At 40.4% G+C, this 26,367-nt stretch overlaps 2 protein-coding genes across 6 annotated transcripts in view; one reads left to right on the plus strand and one right to left on the minus strand.

Annotated features, from left to right (window-relative positions):
* TIMM23B (translocase of inner mitochondrial membrane 23 homolog B) overlaps nt 1-16,121 on the plus strand; it is a 51,297-nt gene extending 35,176 nt beyond the window's left edge. Inside the window, exon 8 of one of the 2 annotated variants that reach the window (XR_013346613.1) lies at nt 13,152-13,290. Coding sequence is in view for 1 of the 2 variants with exons in the window: in XM_077821346.1 (XP_077677472.1) it covers nt 13,152-13,288 (137 nt within the window). In the remaining variant the exon portion in view is untranslated. Of the gene's footprint in view, nt 1-13,151 lie in introns of both variants that reach the window. The other variant, XM_077821346.1, reaches the window with a different exon arrangement.
* NCOA4 (nuclear receptor coactivator 4) lies at nt 1-24,846 on the minus strand. 4 transcript variants are annotated; one of them, XM_077821344.1, is made up of 10 exons: nt 24,692-24,846; nt 9,277-9,431; nt 7,709-7,849; nt 7,429-7,517; nt 6,666-6,774; nt 5,801-5,872; nt 4,862-5,008; nt 3,688-4,704; nt 3,262-3,351; nt 1-610 (listed from the first exon to the last, which is right to left on the minus strand). In XM_077821344.1, the coding sequence occupies exons 2-10, from the start codon at nt 9,415-9,417 to the stop codon at nt 572-574; spliced, it is 1,845 nt and encodes a 614-aa protein (XP_077677470.1). In that variant the 5' UTR covers nt 9,418-9,431; nt 24,692-24,846; the 3' UTR covers nt 1-571. The 4 variants fall into 4 exon arrangements, with proteins under 4 accessions (XP_077677470.1, XP_077677471.1, XP_077677469.1 ...); XM_077821345.1 differs by lacking the exon at nt 24,692-24,846 and adding an exon at nt 18,070-18,221 and having other exon boundaries at nt 4,862-5,005; XM_077821343.1 differs by lacking the exon at nt 24,692-24,846 and adding an exon at nt 18,070-18,221.
* Nucleotides 24,847-26,367: the final 1,521 nt, after the last annotated feature.

Here is a 26,367-nt window from a genome sequence, read left to right on the forward strand (position 1 = left end):
TTAGAAACTAACAAATTTATTTGAGCGTAAGACTTTCGTGAGCTACAGCTCACTTCATCGGATGCATTCAGAGGAAAATACAGTGGCGAGATTTATATACAGAGAGAACATGAAACAATGGGTGTTACCATACACACTGTAACGAGAGTGATCACTTAAGGTGAGTTATTGCCAGCAGGAGAGCAGGGGGGAAAAAACCTTTTGTAGCAGTTGACAAGTACGTCTGAGGAACAGTGGGGAGTGCGGGGGTCTGGTAGTGAAGGGTTGTCCTCTCCCCATGCCAAGCATGCTGTCCAAGAGGCAGCCAGGACCAGCCTACAATTTATAATGCCTGCATGAAAAAGATCTTCAAGTGGCCCGTTGCTCTGCTTATGGCATTCCTGCTCTCCATCTTCCCCTCTGCAAGGAACCTAGAACAGACCCCCTCTTACAGCACCAGAAAGGACCTTCCAGTAGTATTCTTGAGGAGGCATTTGTTGCTGTACCTCTTCTGAGTAGCTTCTGTATTAAAGAGCACCCATGTAGCCTACTGGATAGTCCCATATCAGTCAAAGGACAATGTGCAAATCTGTCAAATGTTTGTGTTTAGAGCCACAAATGATGGTGGAGGCTGTAGGGAACAGGACAATTTAAGTTACAGAAAGCTGAGCAAAGAGTTTATAAAATTCCCCAAATATAGCTTTTCCACAAAGAAATAATAACCACCACACCCACTTTTGGCTGCAATGTTTTTTAATGGAAAAGACTAATCAACAGTTTACATAAATATTTATTAGTATTAACTAAATTGGGATTCTGTGAAAAGCAAATGAACACACCCCCAGAAAGTTTTAAGGGCGTAATGAATTGACTATGAAGTTAGTACTCATTGACTAAGGTTAAAAGGATTATAAAGGTGAGTTGCACATCAGACATCATTAAATTCAACTGCTAATCAAAATAGGTTATCATTGGAGTTAGTCATAGTGCAGTCTTTCCATGCAGCAACAGGCAATATGGTCAGGTAAAAACTGAAGTTCTGATTTCAGTAGACGACTCAAACTATTAAAAGAAAAGGTCTTAAGTGGTCTGCTAATCTAAAGCCCTTATAGAGTCTATTTTCAGTGTGCAAAGGGCCAAGATTTTTTAAAAACATCAGTTCACAGGCTATCTGAACACAGTGATACCACACGAATACTTTTACTGTGTAGCACCAGGCAAGTGGTATTAAGTTTCAATCCTTCTAACAAGATTTCCTTTCTGCACTGAAAAGTTGAGGTCATTTTTACTCCAGACAAGCTTTAAGAAAACATTATCTAAAAATCATCAGAAAAAAGTTAATGAAAATGAACAGGGGAAATTAACTGTGCAGATATTTAATAACTTTGCTAATTCTTCATGCAAGCAGGCAAACCTACTGCCCAATGGCACCTTGTACACCAATGGCTTCAGACAATGTATGCACTGTTTCAGAAGGGTTTAAATAAAACATATGCTAGAGGAGATATATTCATGCTATGTCCACTGCTACAGAGATCAAAATTAATCTGACCCAACTCTGATATCAAGGTGATAGTTACCTTAACTATCGAAAACAGATTGAAAAGGTGGTGGGATCTATGCAGGCCACCCTCTGGAAAACACATTGAACAAGATTACATCCTACTTGGAGGCTCTCAAGCATCCAAAGTTCCATTCTTGTTAAGCATTCCAAGATGTTTCCATTCATAATTATATTTGTCTATGAACCAGCTAAGGAAACATAACTACCATCAGTTTATAGAATATAAGTTAACTGCCAATTAGTCTAAAAAAATAGACATCTTTGCATCACTATTACATTTTTTTGTAGACCAAATTGTTTCAGTGAAATTGTAATTGTTACCTCATCAAATGCTGGGCACCTACTAGCTTCAGAGTCTATCAATTCACAAAGACTAAACAGCACCAAAAAGACTTTCAGTTCAAAAGCAATTTAAAAAGATCTGGGCCAAATATGTCTCAGTTCTCAGTAGCTGAAGATCTCATTCACTGACAGGAAGGTCTTCCTTTAAAAACACATCTAACAGTTCTCATCATGTGTCAGGGGCCAAAAAAGTATGTTTCTTTCAAAAACTAGAATACATTTGACAACTTTGGGCTGACCTGTACATAGGACGCATGCAACAAGTGCCATCCTTCAAAAGTTAACAAAAAATTGCTTCCACCTAAGGAATAAGCTATCTAAAAAAGATGGAATTCTTCTCAAAATAAAGTTCTAGAATATGAAGGGCAATCTTTTGAGTAGGAAAATTGCAACGCTATATAGTACAGTCCAAGCACCAGAGATGCAGATTTCACAGCAAAGACATTTCATTTTACAATTGCTCTGAGCTTCACCATGCTTCAAGTGAAAACCCATAAAAGAAGCTTCACATAGGCCCATGAAAGATACAATCTTACAAATGCCTATTGTGTCAGTGTGCTTATATTCAGCAGGCCTGCACTCAGGAGTATTTATAACACAAAGGCATTTTCTGCACCATAACTCAGTTACATATAAATATAGTTTGTCTTTTAGCTAAACGTTTGGAAGAAAAATAAAGCAGACTAGTCAGACACAAACACAATGATTCAGCAGACTGCAATGACATAGTATGTTTGTGTGGCAATCAGCAGGAAGGTAACGTGGTTCTAATGCTTCAGGTTCTTCACTTCTAGAACAAAACAATTCAAAATACAGAGTTATTTTATTTTGTTCTTTGGTAAAGGAGAAAGTAACACTCTGTGAGAGAAGCAAGAACAAAAGGGATGTTGAAAATGCTTCACATAAAGATACTGCTTCTGGGGCTAAGTTTCTTGGTTCTGATGGGTTTGCTGTTCCCTTGCCAGCAACAGAGCTTTCCAGTAGGTTAAAAACAGAGTGTTCATCTGTCAAATGCCAAATATAGGACACTGGCTTAAACTATATGACAGACACCCCAATGTGATGCATAAAAATTAAGAAAATCCCAAATTAGAGTGTAATTTACCATAAACCATACAAAGAGTCAATATTTAATATCAATTTATTTAACAGGGGAATGATTCCGTCAATCTCCCCTGGCAGAAGACGATAAGGAAAAGAACAATGGAGGACCAGGAGGGGTGGGAATGGAGAAAAAGGAATAGGTTGAGCTGCTAAAAATAGATAGAAAGCAAATCATATGTTGCTTTTAACATTTAAATGTAGATATCTTAAAGGATTATAGAATGCACAACTGTGTTTATTAGCAATGCATTTGTGTAACTGATTAATCTTACCTGTAAAGGGGTCTGGTACAGCCACTTTTCTCTATCTCCATTCAGTTTCATACAAGCAAAAAGATCACAAACTGTAGGAAGGCCACAGTCCTGAAAAAGGGAATGTCCTTAATAATTATGTCCAAAATGCATCTAAGTTAGTTTTCCTGTGGGTCTGCACTCTTTTAAAGGGGTCAGATCAAAGAAAGTTAAATCTAATATTTCTTGTGAGATGAATCTTGGCTACATTCGCTTTACAAAGTTAGTTGGATTTCAATACTGAGATCTGTTTTATTTCAGCACTCTTAAAATAGTGGTTGAGCATTGAGGAGACAAGATTTTTTAGAAAAAACTTGAGTTTGGTGTAAACACAGGGCAAGAAGTAACACTGGTAATTATACTGTCTTAACACATTATCTAGGAATAAACATTAAAGACTATGCTCACTTGTGCCTTCTTGCGTAGCAGCCATTTATCTTCCACCGGAGGCTCGTCGACAGTTTCTATATTCTTTGAAGACAACACCCAATTGTTGACATGCAGAGGAAGGTGGAATGGGGCCAGGAGGTCTAGAAAGGGACTCTTGAAGCTAACTTCTGCTTTCTCCCGGGTTGCCTTTTCTTCTGTGCTTGCTGCTTTGTGCTCTGATTTGGCTAGCCAGGTTGTCAATGGACTCTCAAGCAATGCTTTTAGAGGTTCTACAACCTTCACTGAACTATCCAATTTCACTGTGGTAGTAGCTGACTCCTCTGGAAGCTGCCTGGAGGGATGAAGCCAGATGTTGACAGCAGATTTAGGCTTCTCAGGCTCAGGGTTCACCACCGGTATCTGGCTTACTGGCATGCCATTTTTATCCTTCCCCTCTTTCTTCAGGAGCCACTTACACAAAGCTTCCTTTTCACAGCTGTCATCACACACACACTCTGAAAAGCTAGTGCATGGCTCATTAGCTTTGCACACATCTTCCACTTTAAATGGAGTCTGGGGGTGCTGTAGGAGCCAGACATTGTTGGTAGATACTGTGGGGGATTTCTTCACATCCTGATGCTCATTCAGGCACTTAAGATTTCCAAGGTTTTCTATCTCTACACTCTTGGCCTGACTGCCACGACAGTAAGTGCAGGAGTCAGCTTTGGGAAGCCAATCATTTATGTTATATTCCTCCCTAAAAGGTTGAAACACACATTTCCATTTCTCTTCTGAGGCACTACCTCCATTTTCTGGGTCAGAAGGAGTAAGCAGCCAGTCAGAAATGTCCATCTCTTCTTGCTCAAGGAACTCTAATTCATCCACCTTTTCAGTGGAAAAGAAGGAGCAGGTGATGGAACTGGAGCTCCTGTGCTTATGGGTATCTGTTTTTTCATAATTTTCTTCTCTTTGCTGATTCTGCAGGAGCCAATTTTCCAAATCTTTCAGATTTCCCCAGGCTTCCTCAAAATAACAGACTTTGGAAGAGTTTAAATCCTAAAAAAAAAAAAAAAAAAAAGCTGTTTGTACAGTGACAGCTCAGAATATTTTGAGAATCAAGCAAGATGTAACAAGTATAATGGATATGCTCCCCCCCTTTCCATTTCAACTGCAGCATGAAACCACATGCCTCTTTAATACGTGAAGAGCTTACCTGGCTGGTCTCTGGCACATGCTTTTTCATTAGCCAGTCCTCAGGGTTGATGCTGGGAACATATGGAGCCTGGCGAATGCTAGCAGACTTGCTTCCAAGTAGCCAGTCACTGAGTGGGGAACCCAACGTCCCAGACAATAGTTTCTGCTAAAAAAGAACGTATGGGGTCTCCAGGTTATAAACATAGCTATTTCATTGTGGAGGCAATCTACAGAGAATCTCAGAACGTACAGTGTGTCCGATGTGTACCAATATTTATTAACCAAAACAAGAACCACAGAAGTCCCTTCTCACACCATCATCACAAAAGCCTCACAGTCATCTATGTGGCAAAAAAACAGCTTACTGCTGTGTGGTTTGCTTTTCCAATTGTTTCTAATTATCTAGAAACTTGATTGAAAACAGTTAAATGTGTACAGTTAATCTGTATGACCTATGACCCACAGGAGTTCTGGATCCTGTGATCACTTCAGCCCTTTTGACTGTATAGTCTCTCCATCTACATGAAAAATACCTCGAACTTAGCTGCATCTCTGTGCTGGACCCAGCATGGTGCCTCCCAGGTGAACTGTTGCAGTACAACTGGAACAGTTTCAAATCCTTGTCTGGCACACTTAGGACTCAACTCCATTTATCGTCTAGTATTTGGATTAGAAAAGCCAAGCTGGAGCTGCCCCATTCCATCCCCAGGGACAAATTAACTCAAGTTCATAGTCAAGGAGCTGATGTCAGGGAAGATGGCAAAAGGAAACTAGAACATCCGCCCAACAGGCATTTCGTTGGGACATGCACCTTGCCACGTTGTTACTGAATACTCAAACAGCAATACTTTAACCGTTGCCATGAAAATTACCAGTTAGAAAACCGGATAGATAGCAAGGTTATGCTTATACTACCTTTAGTCAAACCCTATTTTCAGAAGACAAATATTCATTTTACCTGTTCATGTTGGGCCAGCGTGCAGTTCTGCACTGACATCCAAGGGGAAGCATTTTCTGTCTCAGGAGTTTGCTATTTAAACAAAAAAAAAAAAGAAGAATATCACTTTCCTCATTTTTAAAACTCAACTCTAATTAAAAAAAACAAATGTTTAAACATTAAGACTAAAATGAAGCAGCATTAAAAGCACAGTTACAACTGGTAAACTCCTTTTATATCCCTGTAACTTCAAGGTAACTGAAAAAAAATTTTTTTTAAAAGTGGGGGAGCCTTCAAAATCAAGATATTATGGCAAATTTCAGTCTAGAGCAATTAAGCAGAATTATTTCTGCTTTTATAAAAGTAAATGCTCCCAGAGGCTGGGTCATGTACCTTTTTCACCAATATAGCCTACAGCTGGCATCCGCTAAAGTCAATCCCCACATTAAATTCCAACTGCTACAACAAAGAGCAAGAGCACATACCCGCCGCCCTCCACCCCACCCTAACCTTCCAATCAACCTCTGCCAAAAACATATATGTAAAGTTTTGTGCAGCAGCTGAGGAGATACTTTTGAAACAGACTTCTTGACAAATCATCTACAGCTTGGGTTTTGTTATTACTGTATATAAATATCACATCCCACCTAGGTGATCATAATCTATCTGATCAGGGAGTTCTAGACTTTTTGAAGTTAATTTAATATTGCATATAGCAATTTTTTTCATGTGCCTAAAACATACACAAATATTTTATTTCAACTAGAGATTTAAAATGAACCCAGTTGAATAAATAATCAGGGATCTGCAGACACCCTCTCCCCTTAAAAATATCTGAATCAAGTATTTTCAACAGTGATCCTACTATAAAAGCCTTGGTACTCACCATTGTTTTAATTGAGCCAAAGGACGTGATGGCCTGGCGAAGGAAAGACGTATCAGCCTCAAAGTTCAGGTTGGAAGACTCTTCTGGTTTGAGGGTCAGACTGCCCAGTCTAAAAGAATTAAGGAGATCTTTAATAAAAATTAAAGTTCACCCATAAGTTCAGTTAAATGCTTCACTAGCTTTAAGCTTATAAAATTGAGCCAATATTTGTATAAAGGCTTTTAATTGGCTCTGTTGCAAACAGCCAAAAATCTGAACTAATCTGAATTATTTATTTAGCTTTTTACACAAAAATAAAAAAGATATGTCCATCCAAGGCTCTTATGCAGTAAAAAACAGAAAAAAATGAAATATCCAGCAAAACAGCAAACTCCTCTCCTCACTTACTCTTCCTCCCAAATCAAATGACATCAAACCTTAACCTCTGCAGTAACCTGCACAAATAGTTATGCTTGCATTACCATTTATGGTATCCTGACTTCTCTTTAAAGGATCAATTTAAAAATCTTACACTGAGATTTTCAAAGCAGTCCTGGGTATTTAGCCATACTCATCTTCTATCCTAGACTGTTTTGAAATCTCACCATTAATTTTTTTAGCAATTACTGAAAATAGCTCACAGTAAAGTATTATACATAATTCAGAAAAGCTAACTATGTAGAAGAGATGGTTTACAGATATTATGACCAGAAAACAGTTTAAATTCAAAGTAAAGTCAAAATGAATCGCACTCTCATTTATTCAGATCATGTAATATTTTTACCTCTCCAGGCACACAGAAATCTGATTGACTAGGTCATTGCTATGGGGGTGTTCCAGTTGGTGGATAAGACAATTGAACTGTCCCAGCAACTATATGAAAAATAAAACAATATTATTGCCTTAGCTCCAGTAAAGGCATCACATGTTCAAATTCACATTCTTATACATGACACAGGATATACCTGTTCAAGATTTTTTCTTTACCATGCATACATACTAGCAAGACCAGTGTATTTGAAAGGGCCAATATAGCTAAACTGAGTTAAACACACACATCTTACCCAGTAGAGTTGATGTGTTTGCTGTTGCAAGGTCTCTTCTTTGAGCTGCTGAATGAGATCTACCTGTTCAAGCAGCCAAACTTCACGACTGCGCAGACATTCCATATGACGACTTATGCAGCTGTGAACCTGAGCTTTGACCTGCAAGATAAATACCGGCTCCATTTAGTATTTCTAGAATGCCTGTTGAGTAGTTCAAACCAGAGCATACCCAATGTTTCATGGGGGAAGAGAGGAGAGAAGAAACCGCACACTGAAATTACATACTAATATTTTTGTACTAATTGTAATCACCTCGAACCATAACCTGAAATTTCTTTGTTCAAAGAACACACCGAAGTCACCAACTCTCACACATCACAACATACAATTCACACACAACTGGCTGGGTTAAGAAACCTAACACTATTGTACACAAGTCTGAGTATTCTTTAGGACAAATGCAGTTTCAATTATTATTAAACTTTCACAAAAGTCATGTGAGGCTACCCAATTCCACAGACAGATAATATTAAATAGCAATATTTGTCAATTATGCATATCACAGTAACACCCAGCGTCCCTCATCAGAATCTGGGCACCACCATGTATCACAGGCAAGCAGAGGCAGCGGGGATAGGGGAGAAGGGGAGAAATACAGTGTGACACAAACAGACATTAGTCTCCACCCATCTTCTTCTCACCCCATAAAATACAAATACAAACCATTTTGAAATCCATGTCATTGCATGTTTATTCATCAAAGGCTTGGGCTTTTACCCAACATACTTACCAGTTACCTCACTTCAAAGTTCCAAGACCATTTCCATTGAAGGAGTACCCAAACACAAAGAATTATCAGTTTATTAAAACAGCCGTACTACTACATATTATTTGTAGCACCTTTATATCATTCTGTTTAAAAAGAAGTTATTTCCAGTAGCATAAATAGTGAATCACTAAAAAAAATCCCATTACAAATAAGAAACGATTAACACAAAAAAAGTTGACAAACTGCAGTTTTTATTTTGCCTGGTGAGGTTAGCAATACTCAAATGCTTATGTCTTCTAAGGATTATAGTGAGATAATGGTTAGGGCTCTGCATCTGTCATGAAGATTGAGGAAGTCATGGATTCCGTGACTTCCCGCAACCTGACTTTCCGCAAGCTCCAGCACTTCTGCAGCAGCCAGTGTGGCTGACCCTGGGCTGCCCAAGCAGCTGGCTCAAGGGTCAGCTGCTCAGGTGGCCCTGCAGCAAGCCCTGTGCGGCTGGCCCCGGGGACCACCTGAGCAGGGGCCCGTGTGACTGGCATAGGTGCTGCTAGCCCGCCTCCCAAGGCTTCCTCCCACCCCCCAGATTTAGTCAGGGGTATTTATAGCATGGACAGGTCACAGGCCATGAACTTTTGTTCATGGCCTGTGACTGGTCCATTACTTTTACTAAAAATACCCATGACTAAATCATAGCCTTAATAATGGTGCTTCTAGGACAGATTTCAGTTTATTGTCTCAGAACACCAAGTATCTTGTAGAACTACCAACCAAAACTGGTAAAATGTTAGACTTTTAAAAAGTACATTTTAAATACCTCTCTCCAGTTCACTTTAATTTGTTGTTCAGCCTTGAGAATTCCAGCAATAGCTGTCTCCAAGTCTTTCTGAGCTTGAAGGCACTTTACAAGGGGCTCCTTACTGCAGGAGTTTCCACTCCTATCCTGCGGTGGGCTCATTCTTGATAATGTTCCTAAACCACAAGGAAATTTTGTTTTAACAACAGTGAAACTTAAGTATTTCCAAAAGTCCCTGAAAGGATAAGAATGAGGAGGGCATATTCTGAACAGTCATCTGCATCTGCTACCTGAGTAACATTAATTTGTTATTGAAAACACATTTGAAATGTAACTTTTCTAGAGGTCAAGATACCGAATACTAAAAAAAACTGCTATAAGAAAGTAATGTCCAGTAAGTTGTACACCTCTGTGGACAGCATGTCTGAATATACCAATCTTTGCCTTGGTTGTCCTCTCAGTTTACTTTTGGTACATAGTAATTTGCAATATCTGATGTGCTACAGAAAACAAATTATCTTGAAAAATATTAACGAGGAGGTCACATTGAGATCTTGAGATTCTTCAGGGTAATTTTTCAGCACAGTAATTTATCCACACTAACAATATAAAAAGAAGATATACTGTTCTGCTAAATATCTACATGCTTAAAACTTCCCCATTAGATTTCTGTTTTCCAATGCTTTTAAACTTTTTTCTAGCTAAGGAAGACATGGAGGATGGGAGAGGTCACAGAGGACTGGAGAAGGGAAAATATACTACCTATCTTTAAAAAGGGGAACAAAGAGGACCTGGGAGCTCAGCCTAACTCTGATACCTAGAAAGATACTCAAATTATTAAATAATTAATTTGTAAACACCCAGAGGATAATAGTGTTATAAAGAATAGCCAGCATGGATTTGTCAAGAACAAATCGTGCCAAACCAACCTAATTTCCTTCTTTGACAGGGTTACTGGCCTAGAAGGTAGGGGCAAAACTGTAGACTTGATAAAGCTTGACTGTAGTAAGGATTTTGACAGTCACACATGACATTCTCATAAGCGAGCTAGATAAATGTGGTCTACATAAAATTACTATAAGATGGGTGCATAACTAATTGAAAGACCATAGTCAAGAAATAATCATCAATGGTACACTGTAAAACTGGGAGGACTTATCTATTGGGGACCTGCAGGGGTCTATCCTCGGTCCGATACTATTCAATACTTTCATTAACAATTTAGATATTGGAGTGGAGAGTATGCTTTTAAAATTTACAGATGACACCGAAGTGAGAGGGTTCACAAGCACTTTGGAAGACCAGAATTTGAAAGGACTCTGACAAATTGGAGAATTAGTCGGAAATGAACAAGACGAAATTCAATAAATGCAAGTACTATACTTTAGGAAGGAAATATTAAATGCAGACACAAAATGGGGCTAGGCAAAAACTGACTAGGCAGAAAAGAAAAAGACCTGGGGGTTATAAAGGATCACAAATTAAATAGGAGTAAGGCTACGATTTTGTCATGGACATTTTTAGTAAAAGTCAGGGACAGGTCACGGGCCATTAACAAAAATTCATGGAAACCGTGACCTGTCCCTGAAACGGTCCATGACAAGAAGTGGGAGGGAGGAGGGTCCAGCACCCTGCCCTGTTGTGGCTGCAGTCCCTGCCTCATGGCTGGGAAGGAACCCCATCTGTGCCGGCTGGGGAGCTGCAGGGGGTCCCCTAGCTGCTGCAAGTTGCATAGGTCCCCTGCATCTGTGGCAGCTGGGGAACTGCAGAGATCTGCTGCCACTTGCAGTGGCTACGAAGTGGACAGGGGACTCCTGCCCATGGGGACGGGGGAGCTGACGGGGATTCCCCCGCCGGCCGCTGGTGGTGGCAGGGGTACCCCGCAGCTTCCGGACACCACAGGAGGTGGGGGTACCCTACAGCTCCCAGCGGCTACAGGCTGAAGTCACGGATATCTGCAGAAGTCACAGATTCCGTGACTTCCGCGACCTCCATGATCAAACCGTAGCCTTAAATATGAGCCAACATGATGCTGTTGCAAAAAAAAGCTAATGTAACTCTGAAATGCAGTCTTGTATGTAAGACACAGAAGGTAACAGTGCACTCTACTTGGCACAGGTGAAGCTTCAGCTGGAGTAATGTGTCCAGTTCTGGGCGACACACTTTATGTAAGACCTTTTGTGGTTTTGGGGATAGGAGGAGGAAACTTTCTGTCACTGGTGGAGCCGAACCTATGTTTGCAGCATTAGGGAATTTTTAGAAAACACTGTACTCTTGAAAGGCCAAATTTAGAACAAGAGCTAATAGATTCTTCAGAGATTTGCTATAAAACTTGAGATTCACTTCAAATGACTATCAGAAATGTGCAGTATCTCTGGCCTTCTCTTTATTACAAAAAGTGGTCAAGTCTAGGCTGAGTTTAGGTAGGAAAATTTAGCTAAGCCCAACTACATCCTATCTTTTTGCTAGTCAGGACAACCCTAAATGAGGCACAGAACTACTCTGAAAGGAATGATTTATTTTTTTCCCATTCACAACAGTTATCGGAGTGAGAATTTTGTTTGGTTGAAAGACTGAATTACACTGCTTCCAATACACATTTTTTTAAAAGTAAGACTAGTTTCCTCTTCCTATCCCCCAAAACACAAAGAGTCTTACATATATGCAGGGTGGATAAAAATAAATGATTTTTAAAAAAATAAAAATAAAAAAAAATCGGATTTTTGAGGAAAAACCCAATATTTAATTAAGATACATTATAGCTCAAAGATATCTCATCCTGGAATAGGGATTATAAATTCTAATTCTATAGTATGAGAATATATTCATGTAATGTTTAAAAAAAATTTTGTAAATGAGTTCCAATAGTTCATGCATTACGGACCCAATCTTATGGGATTCCAGGGGCTTCTGTATAGATTATTTAGGTTAATTTTTCTATCTACCCAATGGGACTCAGTGCTCAGTCTAGAAGATACCATCAGAGATACTCAGTTTTGCACTTCTCAAACTGTGGATTTGTGTCTCCAGAGAAAATTCTTGTTAACAGCAAGATGTTATTTATGTTTTTAAATAAATAAATATTAGAGGTGAGAAATAAGACCTCAACCCTATTGTCCCTCTGCAAATTTGCGTACACAGAATCAATCCCTTACCTCTCCCTAAAAGTGCAAAGTTTCAAAAAGTTCAGTGAATAGAACATTGTTGGGGCAGAACAGATCTGGACAAGGGAGAAGAAGTCTGAAGATAAATGTGAGAAGGGAGGTACAGACAGCAGAAACAAAAGTGAAACTGTTTAAGCAGCATATTCCAGAAGTCTTGAGGTCTTTCCGAGTGTAGCCTTCATTGATTTGAGATCTACCATACCATTCTCTCACTAGAAGGAAAAATCTATAATGGCAGCAGGCTGCAAAAGAGACTCAGTTTAGGAATATTTTAATGAAGTTTCTCTACCTGTGGGTAAGACAGGCATGTGTGCAAAATGCAAACAGTGCAACAAAGTAATGCAAGGCCTGGTTGAATGAAACAACATCATGAGAAGTGTTCCTTCTCAGGAGGAAGCTGCATTGAATATGATGAAAGGAACATGTCTGAACATGCAGGATTTTCAGTTTTGTAAACTTTCTTATTTCATACTTCTTTCTTAAGGACTGCCTGTCTTCCTTCTGGACTATTCCTCTGGAATTCTCATGTTTGAGCAAAAAATATAGTTGTTACTCTATGATACTATCATTTTAGATGCAGTTGTGACAAAAAAAATAAATAGCTGAAATAGGCAGATCTTCCTTTTACAATTTCACCTTTAAAGTAGTACTGAGTGTCAGTGAATGCAATGAGTAATGCTAAATGAACAGTATGATAATAATTAAATAACTGCATTGACTTATTTTGTTTAGGAGAATCCATCCTCAACATACAGGATTCTGAAGACTATCCACCTTCAAGATCACCATCATTTTCTATAGTTTCAGAGTTATCTGCTAATGATAGTGTTTCAGCCACATCATGTATGTCACATATATATCACCTGTAGCAAAAATAAATCTCCATCATCCAGAAACAACTATAGATAAATTTGTGATAAAAACAAGCAGATTTACAAAAAGAGGTAATTGATGAAAAAATTTCCCAGTTTGTTTATGCAACAAACTCTTCTTTCCTTATGACTGAGAACCCACACTTCGTTAATATGGTTCAGCCATTAAGACCAGGATACAGTCCACCCAACAGAGCAGATGTCGCAGATAAATTGCTGGATAAAGTGTATGAAAAAGAAATTGAGCAGTGTGCAAAAGGTATAGGTGAGTAAAATTGTTAACCTTAGTCTTGATGAGTGGAGCAACGTCCACAATGATTCTGTTGTATGTGCTTGTGTGACAACAGAAGAAGGGAATGTCTTCCTTACAGAAACAATTGATAAAAGAGGAAATGCATACACACCAGAATACTTACAAGTAGCAGCAGTAAAAGCTATAACAAACTGGAAAAAAATTCAAATGTCTAGTATGCAGCTTGGTCTGCTGCAAATATATCCAAAATGAGAAGAAATTATTTAGAAGAGAGTGAAAAGAGTCCCAAGCTAATAACATACAGTTGCAGTGCTTATCTGATGCCAAAGACTTCAGCGTTCCAGAAATAAAAGGGCTAATGTTGTTGAAATTGCAATATACTTCCGTAACAACCACTTTGCAGCGGCTGCTCTGAAAAAAGTGGAAGGAACCAAGCTAACTCTTCCACAAGATGTGCAATGGAACTCAGTAGTGGTCTGTTTTCATATCAAGAACTGGCCTAATCTGATGACAGTTTGAGAACAAAATCGTGAAAAATAAATAGATGGCACTGTCACAGCCTAAGTTCTCAACATTGGGCTTAAAAGAAATGTTGAACACATGCAGAGTACCCTGAAGCCTATTTCTGTACCTTGAACAAAATGCAAGGAAATAACTGTTTTATTGCTGATGGTGTTGAAATATGGAAGGAACTGAGTGAGATCTTAAAAAGAGAAATATGCAATGAGAGAGTTAAATTACAAGCATTAAAAAAAAAAAGAATAGGATAAGCAGTATCTCCAACTTATTTTCTTGCAAATATTCTTAATACTGGATACCAGGGTCAAACCTTAACTGCTGAAGAAGAGGAGCTGGTTATGACATGGACATCCAGCAATCATCCCTCCATAATGGCAACTATAATAAACTTCAGAGCAAAGGGTGAACCATTCAAGAAATATATGTTTGCTGAGGATATTTTAAAGAAAGTCACACCAGTGAACTGGTGGGAGTCACTTAAGTACTTGGATTCAGAGACTGTTGAAGTGATAATCTCACTTGTAAGCTTATTCTGCTGGTGTAGAAAGAATATTTGCTTCCTTTGGACTAATTCATTCCAAATTTAGAAATCATTTGGGACCTGAAAAAGCAGGAAAGCTTGTTTTTCTTTTCCAGATTATAAACAAACAGGAAAATGAAGGTGGAGAAGACTGAGTTAGCTGCAGAAGCCAATATTTTAAGTTTCTCATGTTGACCTGGCTGACACAGTCGATTTAATTTTTGATTTTTTTTTAAAAAAATAGTTCATTTAACTATTTTTGTTAAAAACAATTTTAACAAAAACAAGCCTGATTTTAAAAAACTTGAATGTTTAAATTCAAAAATTCATATGCTTGTTTTTTAAATTATACGTTTGCTGTTGAAGAAAAAATCCAGAATACATAATGTTGTTGTTTTAGTTAAATAAAACAATTTAAATGTCTGACGGGTGATTTTCTCCTCCTAATACAGCATGGCAAGAAAATCCTCCAAATATTAATGATTAACCTGTTGAATTGGAGATATTTATGAAGTCATTGGGAGGTGAACTATCTGCTTCATTTATATTTGGTAAATGAAATAACCAAACAATCATTCATTTTCTGATATAGCTGTAAAACTAATCTGAAAAGTTTTCAACATAAATCAATCACTTTAAAAGTGTGTACCTTCTAAAAAGGAAACCTACATCTCTCTCTGAGTAGTGAAGAATATGTATTAAGGTTATAACAACCAACAAGAATGCACTTTTATAGCGAAATCCATGAGTAAACAGAGCCTTTTAGTGATTTAAATCAAACAGACCCTGGTCTTTAGTAATAATGTCACATGAAAATGCAGGTCACCACCAAGAAAGAAAGAACGAACAAACAGAACAAAAAACAAACACAAATATAAACATTCTGCAGGGTGGGTTGTATGGTGTGTTTGGTTTTCTTCCTATGAAAAAGGGTAGAAGCAACATTTCATATGTAAAATCAAAGATCATACCACGAGTTGTGAAGTAATTTCATCCAATACCTCCTCCTCTTGAGAAACATATGATCATATTCAGGCTAGAACTAGAAGAGTACTTTAATTCTTTTTTTTAAATGTACATAGGTCTCCACCAAATTATTCAGGATGTAGAGGGCCAACCTACCTTGTCTCTATTTTTGCTTGAATATTATATGTTTAATTCTAATATTAATGCAATTAATTTAGATGTTCAACTTGTAAAATTTTTGTAATCTTTCTTCTTGCTACAGTGATTGAGTCCAAGAGAAGCCTAAGTGCATCATTTCCTTTTAATTTTAAAGTTCAGAGGACACTGCTAAAACTTAATTTTTTTAATCAACTAATTAAAAAAAAAATTCTGATGCAACCGCCTCTAAATGTGTCCTGACTTCTCTTTTTAAGTTTCTTTTTGAAGAGCTTTCTGCTCCCCTGCTAATATTAAGCAGCACCTTTTGGGTGAGCCAAGAACAAGCTAACATGGTTAATTCTCTTCCCTTTCCTTTCTTGAATGATCCTGCCTGTTGCTAGGGTAAACTCCCTCTTGAAGAACCTGGAAAAGATTGTGCATGTGAACCCAACTCCCAAGCACTACATAAGAGCAATGGTGCTACTGCATAAGATGGAAGCGTAACTGTAACTGACCAACAAAACAATGACACTGGTTATATATTAAGTGCTGTTAAATGCACTTACTAACCAGTTACAGTAAGCTTACCTACCAATTATGGAAATAATAGTCACAATTTTTTCAGAAGATAGTATGATTTTTTTAAAGTTAATTTTGCAGTGTTATAGTTTGTATAAATAATAGTGAGCTTGAAGAGACTTGGTGAAAATTACACTGGTTTTGTACACCTATGGAATGCAAAACCATTACAAGTTACAACACTTTGCAACTTACATATTTTAAAAGAGTAAAATTGACAATAGACTTGCCAGTTTCATGGTTGGCATTCACTGTCAATTTTGCTACCTTTTAGGAAAAAACAGCCAAAGCACTGAAAGGGTTGTAACTGGACCTCGCTGTCTCCCATCAACACTATCTAACTTTCATACACTAACTGATTTAGTACTCTATGTCCAGAACATTTTCCAAGCACCATATATAGAATCTTTCAAAATATTTTAACTACACACACAGTACCAATGAAATGAAACCGCCTCTGGAGTGAGGCAGCCATTTCATAGCCATAATTCGCCATCATGACCAGTGGCAGAGCTGAATTTTACCAGGAGGCCTGCCTATGCTACAGCTTTTGCTTCAATGTCACTCAATTCATCTCTACTCTACAGAGCTACCACCCATCAGAACATTATTATGGGTATATTACAAACTGTGAAGATGCAACTAGTTTACAAAAACTTGGAGTTTTAGGGAATTTCTGGCCAAGAACATTCACAATGAGTGCCACTGGACCTTTAACATCTTCTTGTAGCAGTAAAAGCCTCAGTTTTTAACATTCTCATACAATAACTGCAGTTAATTCTAAAGAATGAAGGGCTGAATTGATTATGCTGGTATTTGAGGGCCTGTCGCCATGGGACACTCAGGAAAGTTAAACCAAAGTTACTAAAGGTGTGAAGGTAACGCACATAAATTAAAGCACATTATCGCTCCCTACCCCCATGCTCTCATTCAGAAGTAAAGTGGCCTTAGTTCACTGTAACTTAAACTTTTTCTGATCCAAGTAGCTGTTGAAGATCCAATGGCACACTTTATAAATGTTCCTAGCCAAAAATTCCCTAGCTTAAGCAACAGCAAACCAAGGCCACTTTATTATGTTATATAGAATATTTCTGCCATTGTCTCAATTGTGTATCACAGCTACAAAGCCACTGAGTTGTTTTACACATTTTATATTTCAAAACTGTCTAGATTAAAAATTCTAATTGCAATGTCTTTAAATATATGTATAGAAGACTGCTGATATGAAACCAAAAATATTCAGGGAAAAGAGTCTGTACATCTTACAACTTGTAAAATGAAAGCCCCCTACATTAGCTAAAACTACACTTTCTTCATCCTGCATTTCTATCCAATGATGGAAATAGTTCAGCAGTGACTATGGTTATTAACAAGCTTTTATTGTTTTCTCTTTCAGCATCCACTGATTCATACAGCTTTCTAGGGCTCACCCAAAACCTCTTTTAAACAAAATTGCAGTCTTGTTCCAAACACATATCTGCTCAAGAATGCACAGAACGGTTTCTAGTGCAGAGGCAGCAACACATGAATTCTTCATACAAAATAATGCAATTAAATTTTCTGCTTAAAAAAAAAGTCTGAAAACCAAAGACTTTGCTTGTGTCTAAGTGAGTGTTCCCAGAGCTGTTTAACTTTCTCATTATCATTCTATTCTGAATATAACAAACGCAACATACTAACAGAAATCCATGCAATCACAAATCCCTGTGGTAAATATTTTATACAAATATTTAAAGCATACACCCATACCGCTGACTTTATGTCACATCCCTGCAGCCTGAAAGCCAAGCCTGCTTGTCCTACCTGTTTACTGTTCGTCTGCCCTCCCGTACGACGAGCCCAGGTTCTCAAGGCCTTATATAGCCCCTGCAAATTTATCAGCTGTGAGCACTGAGCAGGCTTTGGAATCTGCCAGCGCAGCTTACTTCCTAAGCCCACCCCTCGAGCCCCACGTGGCCCGGGCAGCCACAGCCGATACTCAGTCTTGCACGTCTTCACAAAAAGGAGGGATTTACGGGGGCACCAAAGGGAAACGCCTGGAAACAATCGTAGCAGCAGAGAGCTCTGACTGGCCTGAACGCTCATGCACAGAAAGCCGAGGGAGGCTGCACCATAAAGCTGCGAGAGGAGGCCAGATTGCTAATACTGAGAGAGGAGGGACTCAGGGAGGGTTTTCTGTTTTAAGATTTAATAAAAGTTTTATTAAAATAAGCTTCTAGAGTCTTTACTTTGCATGGTTGCTGCACAAAAAGAACACAGCTCTGCTGCTGAGCAAGATGCCTGTTCCCTGCCTTGGAGACGCACCTTACACTTATGGACTTTAGTCTTCTAACCTCTGTCCAACAGGATAATGCAAAGGGGAAAGGCCACATTAGGGGTCTTAGAAAACTGGAAGTATGGCAACGTCCGTCTCTAAACAATCCCCTTTTGGAAATTAAAAGATGGAATTTTGTTTACCAAACCTGCACACAGTTGCTTAGGGCCAAGCATGCAATCTGTGTATGTGGTTTGGCTAACAAATATGGATCCATTTTCTCAGAAAGATCTGTAACTTAGCTGTTCAACCAAATCTTCCACAGTTTACATAAGAGTCAATCTGTCCACATCAAAATCTTACTATTCTATTCAGCAAGGACAAAAATAATTGGCTTGAGATCTGGGACTCTGTCTATATTAAAAGACTGAGATGTTTCCCATTATAGTACCAATGAATTGTGGTTCTCCTGAAGTACCCATCCCAGAATGCAGGCCCCACAAATCCTCTTAACAGATGGAGAAGTGCTCTAGCAAAATGTAAAGTGTAATCCCTATAATAAGCATTTTTCAGTCTAAAATAGCATGCATTTAATAAAACTTGGTGTCAGCATTCCCCAAAACACAGGTCTTTGTTGTATGCTGTACCTTATAAAACAGAAGCCATACATGGGTACAGAAGCTGCAGTAGGCTCAAAACAAGAGAGGAATTTGGAATCACCACCTTAATGAACAACAACAAAAAATGCTTCACATAATGCACTTTGCAAATCTGAAGATTAGACGTGCTCTTTATCTACCCATGCCATTTTGGAATTGTATCAAGTGAACTTGTGTTGCTACACTTCCATTCACACTAACGCTGGAATAGTTCAGACTGAACCAGTTATAAGATTTGCTCAGAGTTAATGCAGTAATATCAATACACAACTGAGAAACATTACAAACACTAAAAAAAAGAAAAGGAGCACTTGTGGCACCTTAGAGACTATCAAATTTATTAAATATAAATTTATTAAATAAATTTGTTAGTCTCTAAGGTGCCACAAGTACACCTTTTCTTTTTGCAGATACAGACTAACACAGCTGCTACTCTGAAACCTGTCGTTACAAACACTAGTGTGAAAAGTGTTTTACATGTGTTCTAGATGTTTGAAATGGTTCTTTTAATTGTTGGAAGTCTGTAATGTAGTTGGGACACAAAAGTTCAGCACCCTTCTGAAAGCCTGATTGTGGTTTTATGGCATTTATATTAAAAGTAAACCTTTTTCAGCACCAGAGGGGTAACTGTTGCTTATACTCATTATTAGCATGCAGTGTTGTTGCAGTCATGTCTTACTCCTGGGAGAATTCTGCATCACTTCTCACATGCAGAACTCATGTGCCACTCAGATTTTTTTTTCCCCCAGCAGAAAATTCATTCTGCCAAGATGTGCTGCAGTTACACCTTTTGGCCACCTGGGGCCGCTGTGAACATAAGAACTGCCATACTGAGTCAGACCAAAGGTCCATCTAGCCCAGTATCCTGTCTTCCAGCAGTAGCCAATGCCAAGTGCTTCAGAGGGAACGAACAAAAGAGGTACTCATCAAGTGACCGATCCTCTGTCGCCCATTCCCAGCTTCTGGCAAGCAGATACTAGGGACACCATCCCTCCCATCCTGGCTAACAGCCACTGATGGAGCTATCCTCCATGAATTTATCTAGTTCTTTTTTGAACCCTGTTATAGTCTTGGCCTTCATAACATCCTCCCGCAAAAAGTTCCACGGGTTGACTGTGTATTATATGAAGAAATACTTCCTTTTGTTTTAAATCAGCTGCCTATTAATTTCATTTGGTAACCCCTACTTCTTGTGGTGAGAGGAAAAAAATGACACTTCCTAATTTACTTTCTCCACACCAGTCATGATTTTATAGACCTCTATCATATCCCCCCGTAGTTGTCTCTTTTCCAAGCTGAAAAGTCCCAGTCTTATTTCTCTCTCCTCAGATGGAAGCCGTTCCATACCCCTCATTATTTTTGTTGTCCTTTTCTGAATCTTTTCCAACTCCAATGTATCATTTTTGAGACGAGGTAACCACACTGGCACGCAGTATTCAAGATGTGGGTGTACCATGGATTTATATAGAGGCAATATGATATTTTGTTTTATTAACTATCCCTTTCTTAATGATCCACAACAATCTTTTTTGACTGCCGCTGCACACTGAGTGGATGTTTTAGCAGAACTATCCACAATAACTCCAATATCTCTTTCTTGAGTGGTAACAGCTAATTTAGACCCCACCATTTTATACATATAGTTGGGATTATGTTTTCCAATGTGCACTACTTTGCATTTATCAACATTGAATTTCATCTGCCATTTTGTTGCCCAGTCACCCAGTGTGGCACCAGAACAGAGAACAGCCGTTCCCGGGCAGCCCCAGCTGCGGCTAGGGAAGAGCAGAGGCTGCGTTCCTAACAGTGCCTGCCCATGGGGCCAGGAGGCACGGGATATGGGGGGGGACAGAAAGCGTGGGGCACATGGAGCTGCTTGGGTGTCACAGACTGGGGTTCAGAAGCGCTAGTGGGGGGACAGACTGGGGCATGGGCTGAATGGGAGTGCAGGGACACATGGAGACGGGTGGAAGAGGGTGGTTTAGTGGGGGTGCAGGAACACATGAGGATGGGGGAAGAGGGTGGCTGACTGAATGAGAGGCTAGGGGTCAGCCAGGGTCTGCATGGAAGAGACTCCCTAACAATCCCTTCCCCCAACACGCTAAAAAACCCCTGTTCCATACTTCTCCCACCCACACCTAACAAGCCTCCAAGTTCACTCTCAGGCTCCTTCCCAGCAATTACCCCAACTCCCCCAAGTCTTTGCACTGCTTCTGAGGGGTGCAGGAAATACATTTCTGTATTGTAGTTTAAATTAATTACTCAAAAGTTCTGTATTAACATGCCTAGTAAGGAATCTATTTGTCAAAAACATTTCCTGAATCTTTTGTTTTTGTCTGTATTGTTACAGACATACTTGCTCACAGGTATTTTGAAACAAATTACCAAAATAATTTAAATGTGTGACTATACTGTGTTATTTTGACAAATAAAATATGCCAAATTTTGCTGAAATTTAAAATACTGTACACAGAATTTTTAATTTTTTGGCACAGAATTCCCCCAGGAGTACAGTCTCTCCCAGGACATTAGCAAGACAAAGTGGGTGAGGTAATATTGTTTATTAGACCAACTTCTGTTGGGGCCAAAGACAAGCTTTTGAGTTTACACAGAGCTTTGGGAAACTTACTCAGGTTTGGAAAATTTACTCAGGTCTGGTCTACACTACAGACCTATATTGCCATAACTATATCACTCAGAGGTGTAAAATATCCACACCCCTGAGAGGTCGGTATAACTACATTGAACTCCCTGTGTAGACAGCACTGTCAATGGGAGAGATTTCCCCACCAATATAGCTACTGCGAGTCCATTTGGCTGATTCTGTAGCTTGATTTGAGCTGTTTGTTCATGGAGGCCTAAATGGAGATCAGTCTTCCTTTAGTGTGATTTGCAAATGTAATTTTAATCCTATCACCAGTAGCAATATGCTGATTGCCCCTCAATAACCAAGTTAAATGGAAAAAATTGCCCATTAAATGAAAGCTCTTTGCAGATTCCCCCTATGTCTGTCCCTGTTATAGTCATTTCTGTTCTAACATGATATCCACCAGTCATTCCATCACTTCAAGGCTATTCTATAATCCCAATGAAGTATGGAATGTGAGGCACATTCCCTTGAAAAACATCATGCCATATATTAACGTTGCCTATATTTTATACTTTTAGAATATATATATAAAAAAAGAGGCTTTCAGAGAAAAAAAACATGCAGTATGTCAAAAGAAATAACTTTGGGGAGTTCCACAACATGATGCATGGTGGGTTGTCACAATGCAGGAGATAGGACGAGGACGGACACACTAGGATCTGAAATAAAAACTAACTTTTTAGGTGAGAAGTGAAGTGGTGCCTAACCCTTAACCTGGTTACAGGGGGGAGGCATTCAAGATATAGTTAAAATTATTGGAATTTAACATATTTCCATTGTTAGTGACCTTACAAGGAAAATCCAAATGTTCTTCCCGTTAAGACTGCTTGCATATTCATCTTCTTTTTCACCACTCCCTACTCCAGCCCTGCTCTCCCAATTATGCTTCTCTTGGTACTATACTTCCATAAGCACCTCTCTGCCTTCTCCCATGCTATCCCTGAGACCTGGAATGTACCCCCACATTTATTTTCACTACAGCCTCCCTCTCGCCCTTCAAAAACCACATCAGACAGCTACTTATATTGACCCTCCCTTCAAATCTAAGCAATTCTGTAACCTACCTGCAATTTTTTAAGAATTCTTCCATCTTATGTCTTACCTAGCCTGGAGTTAAACTCTTTGCAGAACACTATGTACCTATGGCACTGTATTAAAAAGCAAATTTATAGTCACTACAGATAATTTCCAAAATGCTCAAGTCCCAGTGACTCAGGCTTGGCCTACACTTAAAAGATCAAAATAGCTGCCAGGGGTGTGAAAAAACCACACACCTGACCACACAGCTATACTGACCTAACCCCCAGACGTAGACAGCTATGTCAAAAGAAGTCCATGGACCCAGTCACCATCTACTGAGGAGCCTACACCAACAGAAAACCCCTTTAGTCAGCATAGCATGTCTCCACACTACAGTACAGGGTTGTGCTGGCGTACCTACACTGACACAGCTATGCTGTGGTGCAGAGACAACCTTAGGTGCTTTTGAAAATTTTGCCCTAAATCTAATTAACAAACACAAGCCAAAAAAGATTTTTGATCATGCTCAAATATATTTACCAAGAACACATGATGAAAAATGCTACTATCTTTATGTATGATTGTGTAGGTTAGGATGCAGGAAATATTTCACTATTTGAACACAAAGAAAAATCTCATTTTCAAAACTGTTTAATTTAACAAGGTTCAGTGCCACCCATAATAAACTGTAAGATAAATTATTAAACCAACCAGGCTGCTGATTCTTAATTTTTAAAAGATTTTTTTCAATTGACAGTGTAGCTCAGAGTAAACAAACTAGTGCTTTCATATTGTACACCCATCACTTTGTTTATTATTCTTTATTAGTGCATCAAATAGAGAATTGTTTTGTTTAGTCTGTTTGGCAAATGGTACCTTTTAAAAGAACAGTCAGATTCCTTACATTTGCAATGAGGCGAGTACAAAACTGACAAGCTCCTTTTATGTAGATCAGTGGTTCTCAATCAGGGGTACACAGAGGTCTTCCAAGGGGTACATCAACTCACTAGGTATTTGCCTAGTTTTACAACAGGTTACGTAAACAGCACCAGCAAAGTCAGTACAAACTAAAACTTCAGACTCGTTTATACAGCCCTATATACTATACACTGAAATTCAACTATAATATTTATATTTTATTGATTTTATAACTATACGGTAACAATGAGAAAGTAAGCAATTTTTCAGTAATCGTCTGCTGTGACACTTCTGTGTTTTCAACGTCTGATTTTGTAAGCAAGTAATTTTTAAGTGGGATGAAACTTGAGGGTACACAAGACAAATCAGACTCCTGAAAGGGGTACAGTATCCTGGAGAGGCTGAGAACCACTGATGTAGACTGTGGTAGCCCCCAGCATGAGGAAACGTATCTGTGGGCGCCGTCCCAAAGTCCTCCCCACCTCCCGCACCCTCCGCTTACGCTCCCCCCCACCCCACTCCGCTCTCTGCACCTGGCAGCCTCTCCCCGCCCACGTAGTCCAGGCAACATCTCTCCTCCCGTCTGCCTGCGCGGCTGCCCCCCCGCCGCCGCGTTACAGGAGTCACTGTCACCCCGCCGGGACGCAGCCCCCGGGGGGAGCGCGGCCCAGAGCGGCCGCCCGCCCGTCAGTTAGCGGCGCGGGAAGGGCGGGGAAAGCCACGTACGGCCAGGCCGGAGCGGCGGCGCCACCCCCGGCGCACACGGGGGCTGAGCCCGGCCGGCCGGCCTGCACGCGAGGCGGATCCTCGGCTCTAGGCGAGCACCAGCCGGTGGGGTTTCCCCAGTGGGTGGGCGCAGGCGGGGCGTCCGCGCGCTGCACGGCGGGGGGAGGGGTGGCGGGTCCCGGTGCGCTCCGCACTTACCGGGCTGGGGGGCGAGGAAGGTTCCACAGACGCAGCGGTTTGACCTCACGGCCTGGAGGCTCAGCACAAAAAGGAAGAGGGGAATGAGCGGCTACTCTCGCGAGAGCTGTGCACGTCGTAAAGCCTCGCGTGGAGCACTCTGCGTGTACTGATCCGTAGCGGCAGAGAGGCGCCACTACGCACGCGGGCACCTTGCCAGCCCGAGTTCCCTGCTGCGCTAGAACTGGGTCTGCGCATGCGTAAAACCCTCCCCCTCGCCTTGCCTCCCGAGGGGGCTGGCCGAGGAGGGTGGCCTGGAGCGGGGCAAGTGGCAGGAGTGAGTGAGACTGACCGAATCCCAGGCTGGGGCCGCACGGAGCGGTTGGGTCCCGTTGGCCTGGCAGCGCAGCGCGCGTGGGGTGCGCTCGCGTCGCCCTTGGGCTAGAAACATCTGTTTTTTTCTTTGCCTGAGACCCTCAGTTTTCACGAATCACGGGACTCCCGCGGCTGGGACTTCAGGAACCGCCCGCTGGCATGAGACAGCTAGTACCCCAGCACACTATCATACACCAGTTTCAGGGGGCGGGTCAAAAGAATTCCTTAGCAGGTTTTCAATAGCCAAAAAAAAAAAAAGAAAAATCCCCCCTCAGTGCCCTAGGGATCCTGGCATATTGGACAAAAATGGAACTGGCAGCAGTGACCAGGAGAAAGCCTAGAAATGTCTTCATCACTAACACTGCTTTTACTAAGGCAGGGCTGGCAGGTGGCACAGATCTCTTTTGACTGCCCCATCATGTTTGTCCGCAAGATCCTGGCTGAATTGTAGGTGAGAGCTGTAGCCCTCCCACCTACCTCTAAAACTTGCTATTGTGCATAGCATCCAGCTGAGGGAGGGGGACCTGAGAAGGGATGGGGTGAGCTGCAATGAGTGTGGGGGAGAGGGGAGCAGGTGGCCCAGCCCTAAAGACAGCTCCCAAACCACAGCAAGTCTGGTCTAAGGCAGAACTGTCAGGCTGTCTCAAAGGAGGCCACAGCTTGAGGCAAAGAACCCTATGGCCACTTACTTACCAGTGCCTAGCCTCCCCAGCTACCCATCAGCACCAAGCCTCCCTTCCCATTCAGCATAGGCCAACATGTCCAACCATAAGCACCCAGCCTAGTCACCGCTCCCACTCTCCATCATCCAGACTGCCTTACCTCATTTTTCTGTCACCAACCACATGGCACTGCCCATCTTGCTTTTTCACTGCCACTCACTATCCAATAGCATCCCTGTGGCAACTGCAGCACATACTTGGGTAGAAAATACCTTATTCAGAAATTTTTCACTAACAAATTTTTCACTGGGTAGGTCCAGTTCCCAAGGGCAACTCCCCCATCCTCTCTGTCCACTGGTGGAGGAAGACTAGCTGTTTCCTCATACTTGTTTCAAGCTAATTTTTCAGAATAGCTGGATGCCTGTAGAAGTCACTGTGACTTGCCAGCTTTCTGTGACCCATAGTTTGAGAACTACTACTGATTTTAAGAATAGATGCAGAGATATGAGGAGGGGTGGGGGGGGGGGTGACAGAGCTGTTTCACCCCCTCAAGGAAATCCATCTCCTAAACAATAGCATAGACAAAGGTGTGAACAATACCTCACCACTCCCTTTTCACTGCAGTGAGATGTTAATCTTTATGTTTTAAAGCAGAAAAAG

This window comes from Eretmochelys imbricata, chromosome 7 (genome assembly GCF_965152235.1).
Source record: "Eretmochelys imbricata isolate rEreImb1 chromosome 7, rEreImb1.hap1, whole genome shotgun sequence".
Taxonomy (NCBI): Eukaryota; Metazoa; Chordata; order Testudines; family Cheloniidae; genus Eretmochelys; species Eretmochelys imbricata.

What these genes read in the sequence shown, in the direction of transcription:
- NCOA4 (XM_077821344.1), bottom strand. Translation starts at nt 9,417, where the DNA reads ATGAGCCCACCGCAGGATAGGAGTGGAAACTCCTGCAGTAAGGAGCCC. An exon ending in AAACACATCAACTCTACTGG is followed by an intron (nt 7,518 to 7,708) that starts GTAAGATGTGTG and finishes TTTTTCATATAG; the next exon opens with TTGCTGGGACAGTTCAATTG. An exon ending in ATTTCTGTGTGCCTGGAGAG is followed by an intron (nt 6,775 to 7,428) that starts GTAAAAATATTA and finishes TAATTCTTTTAG; the next exon opens with ACTGGGCAGTCTGACCCTCA.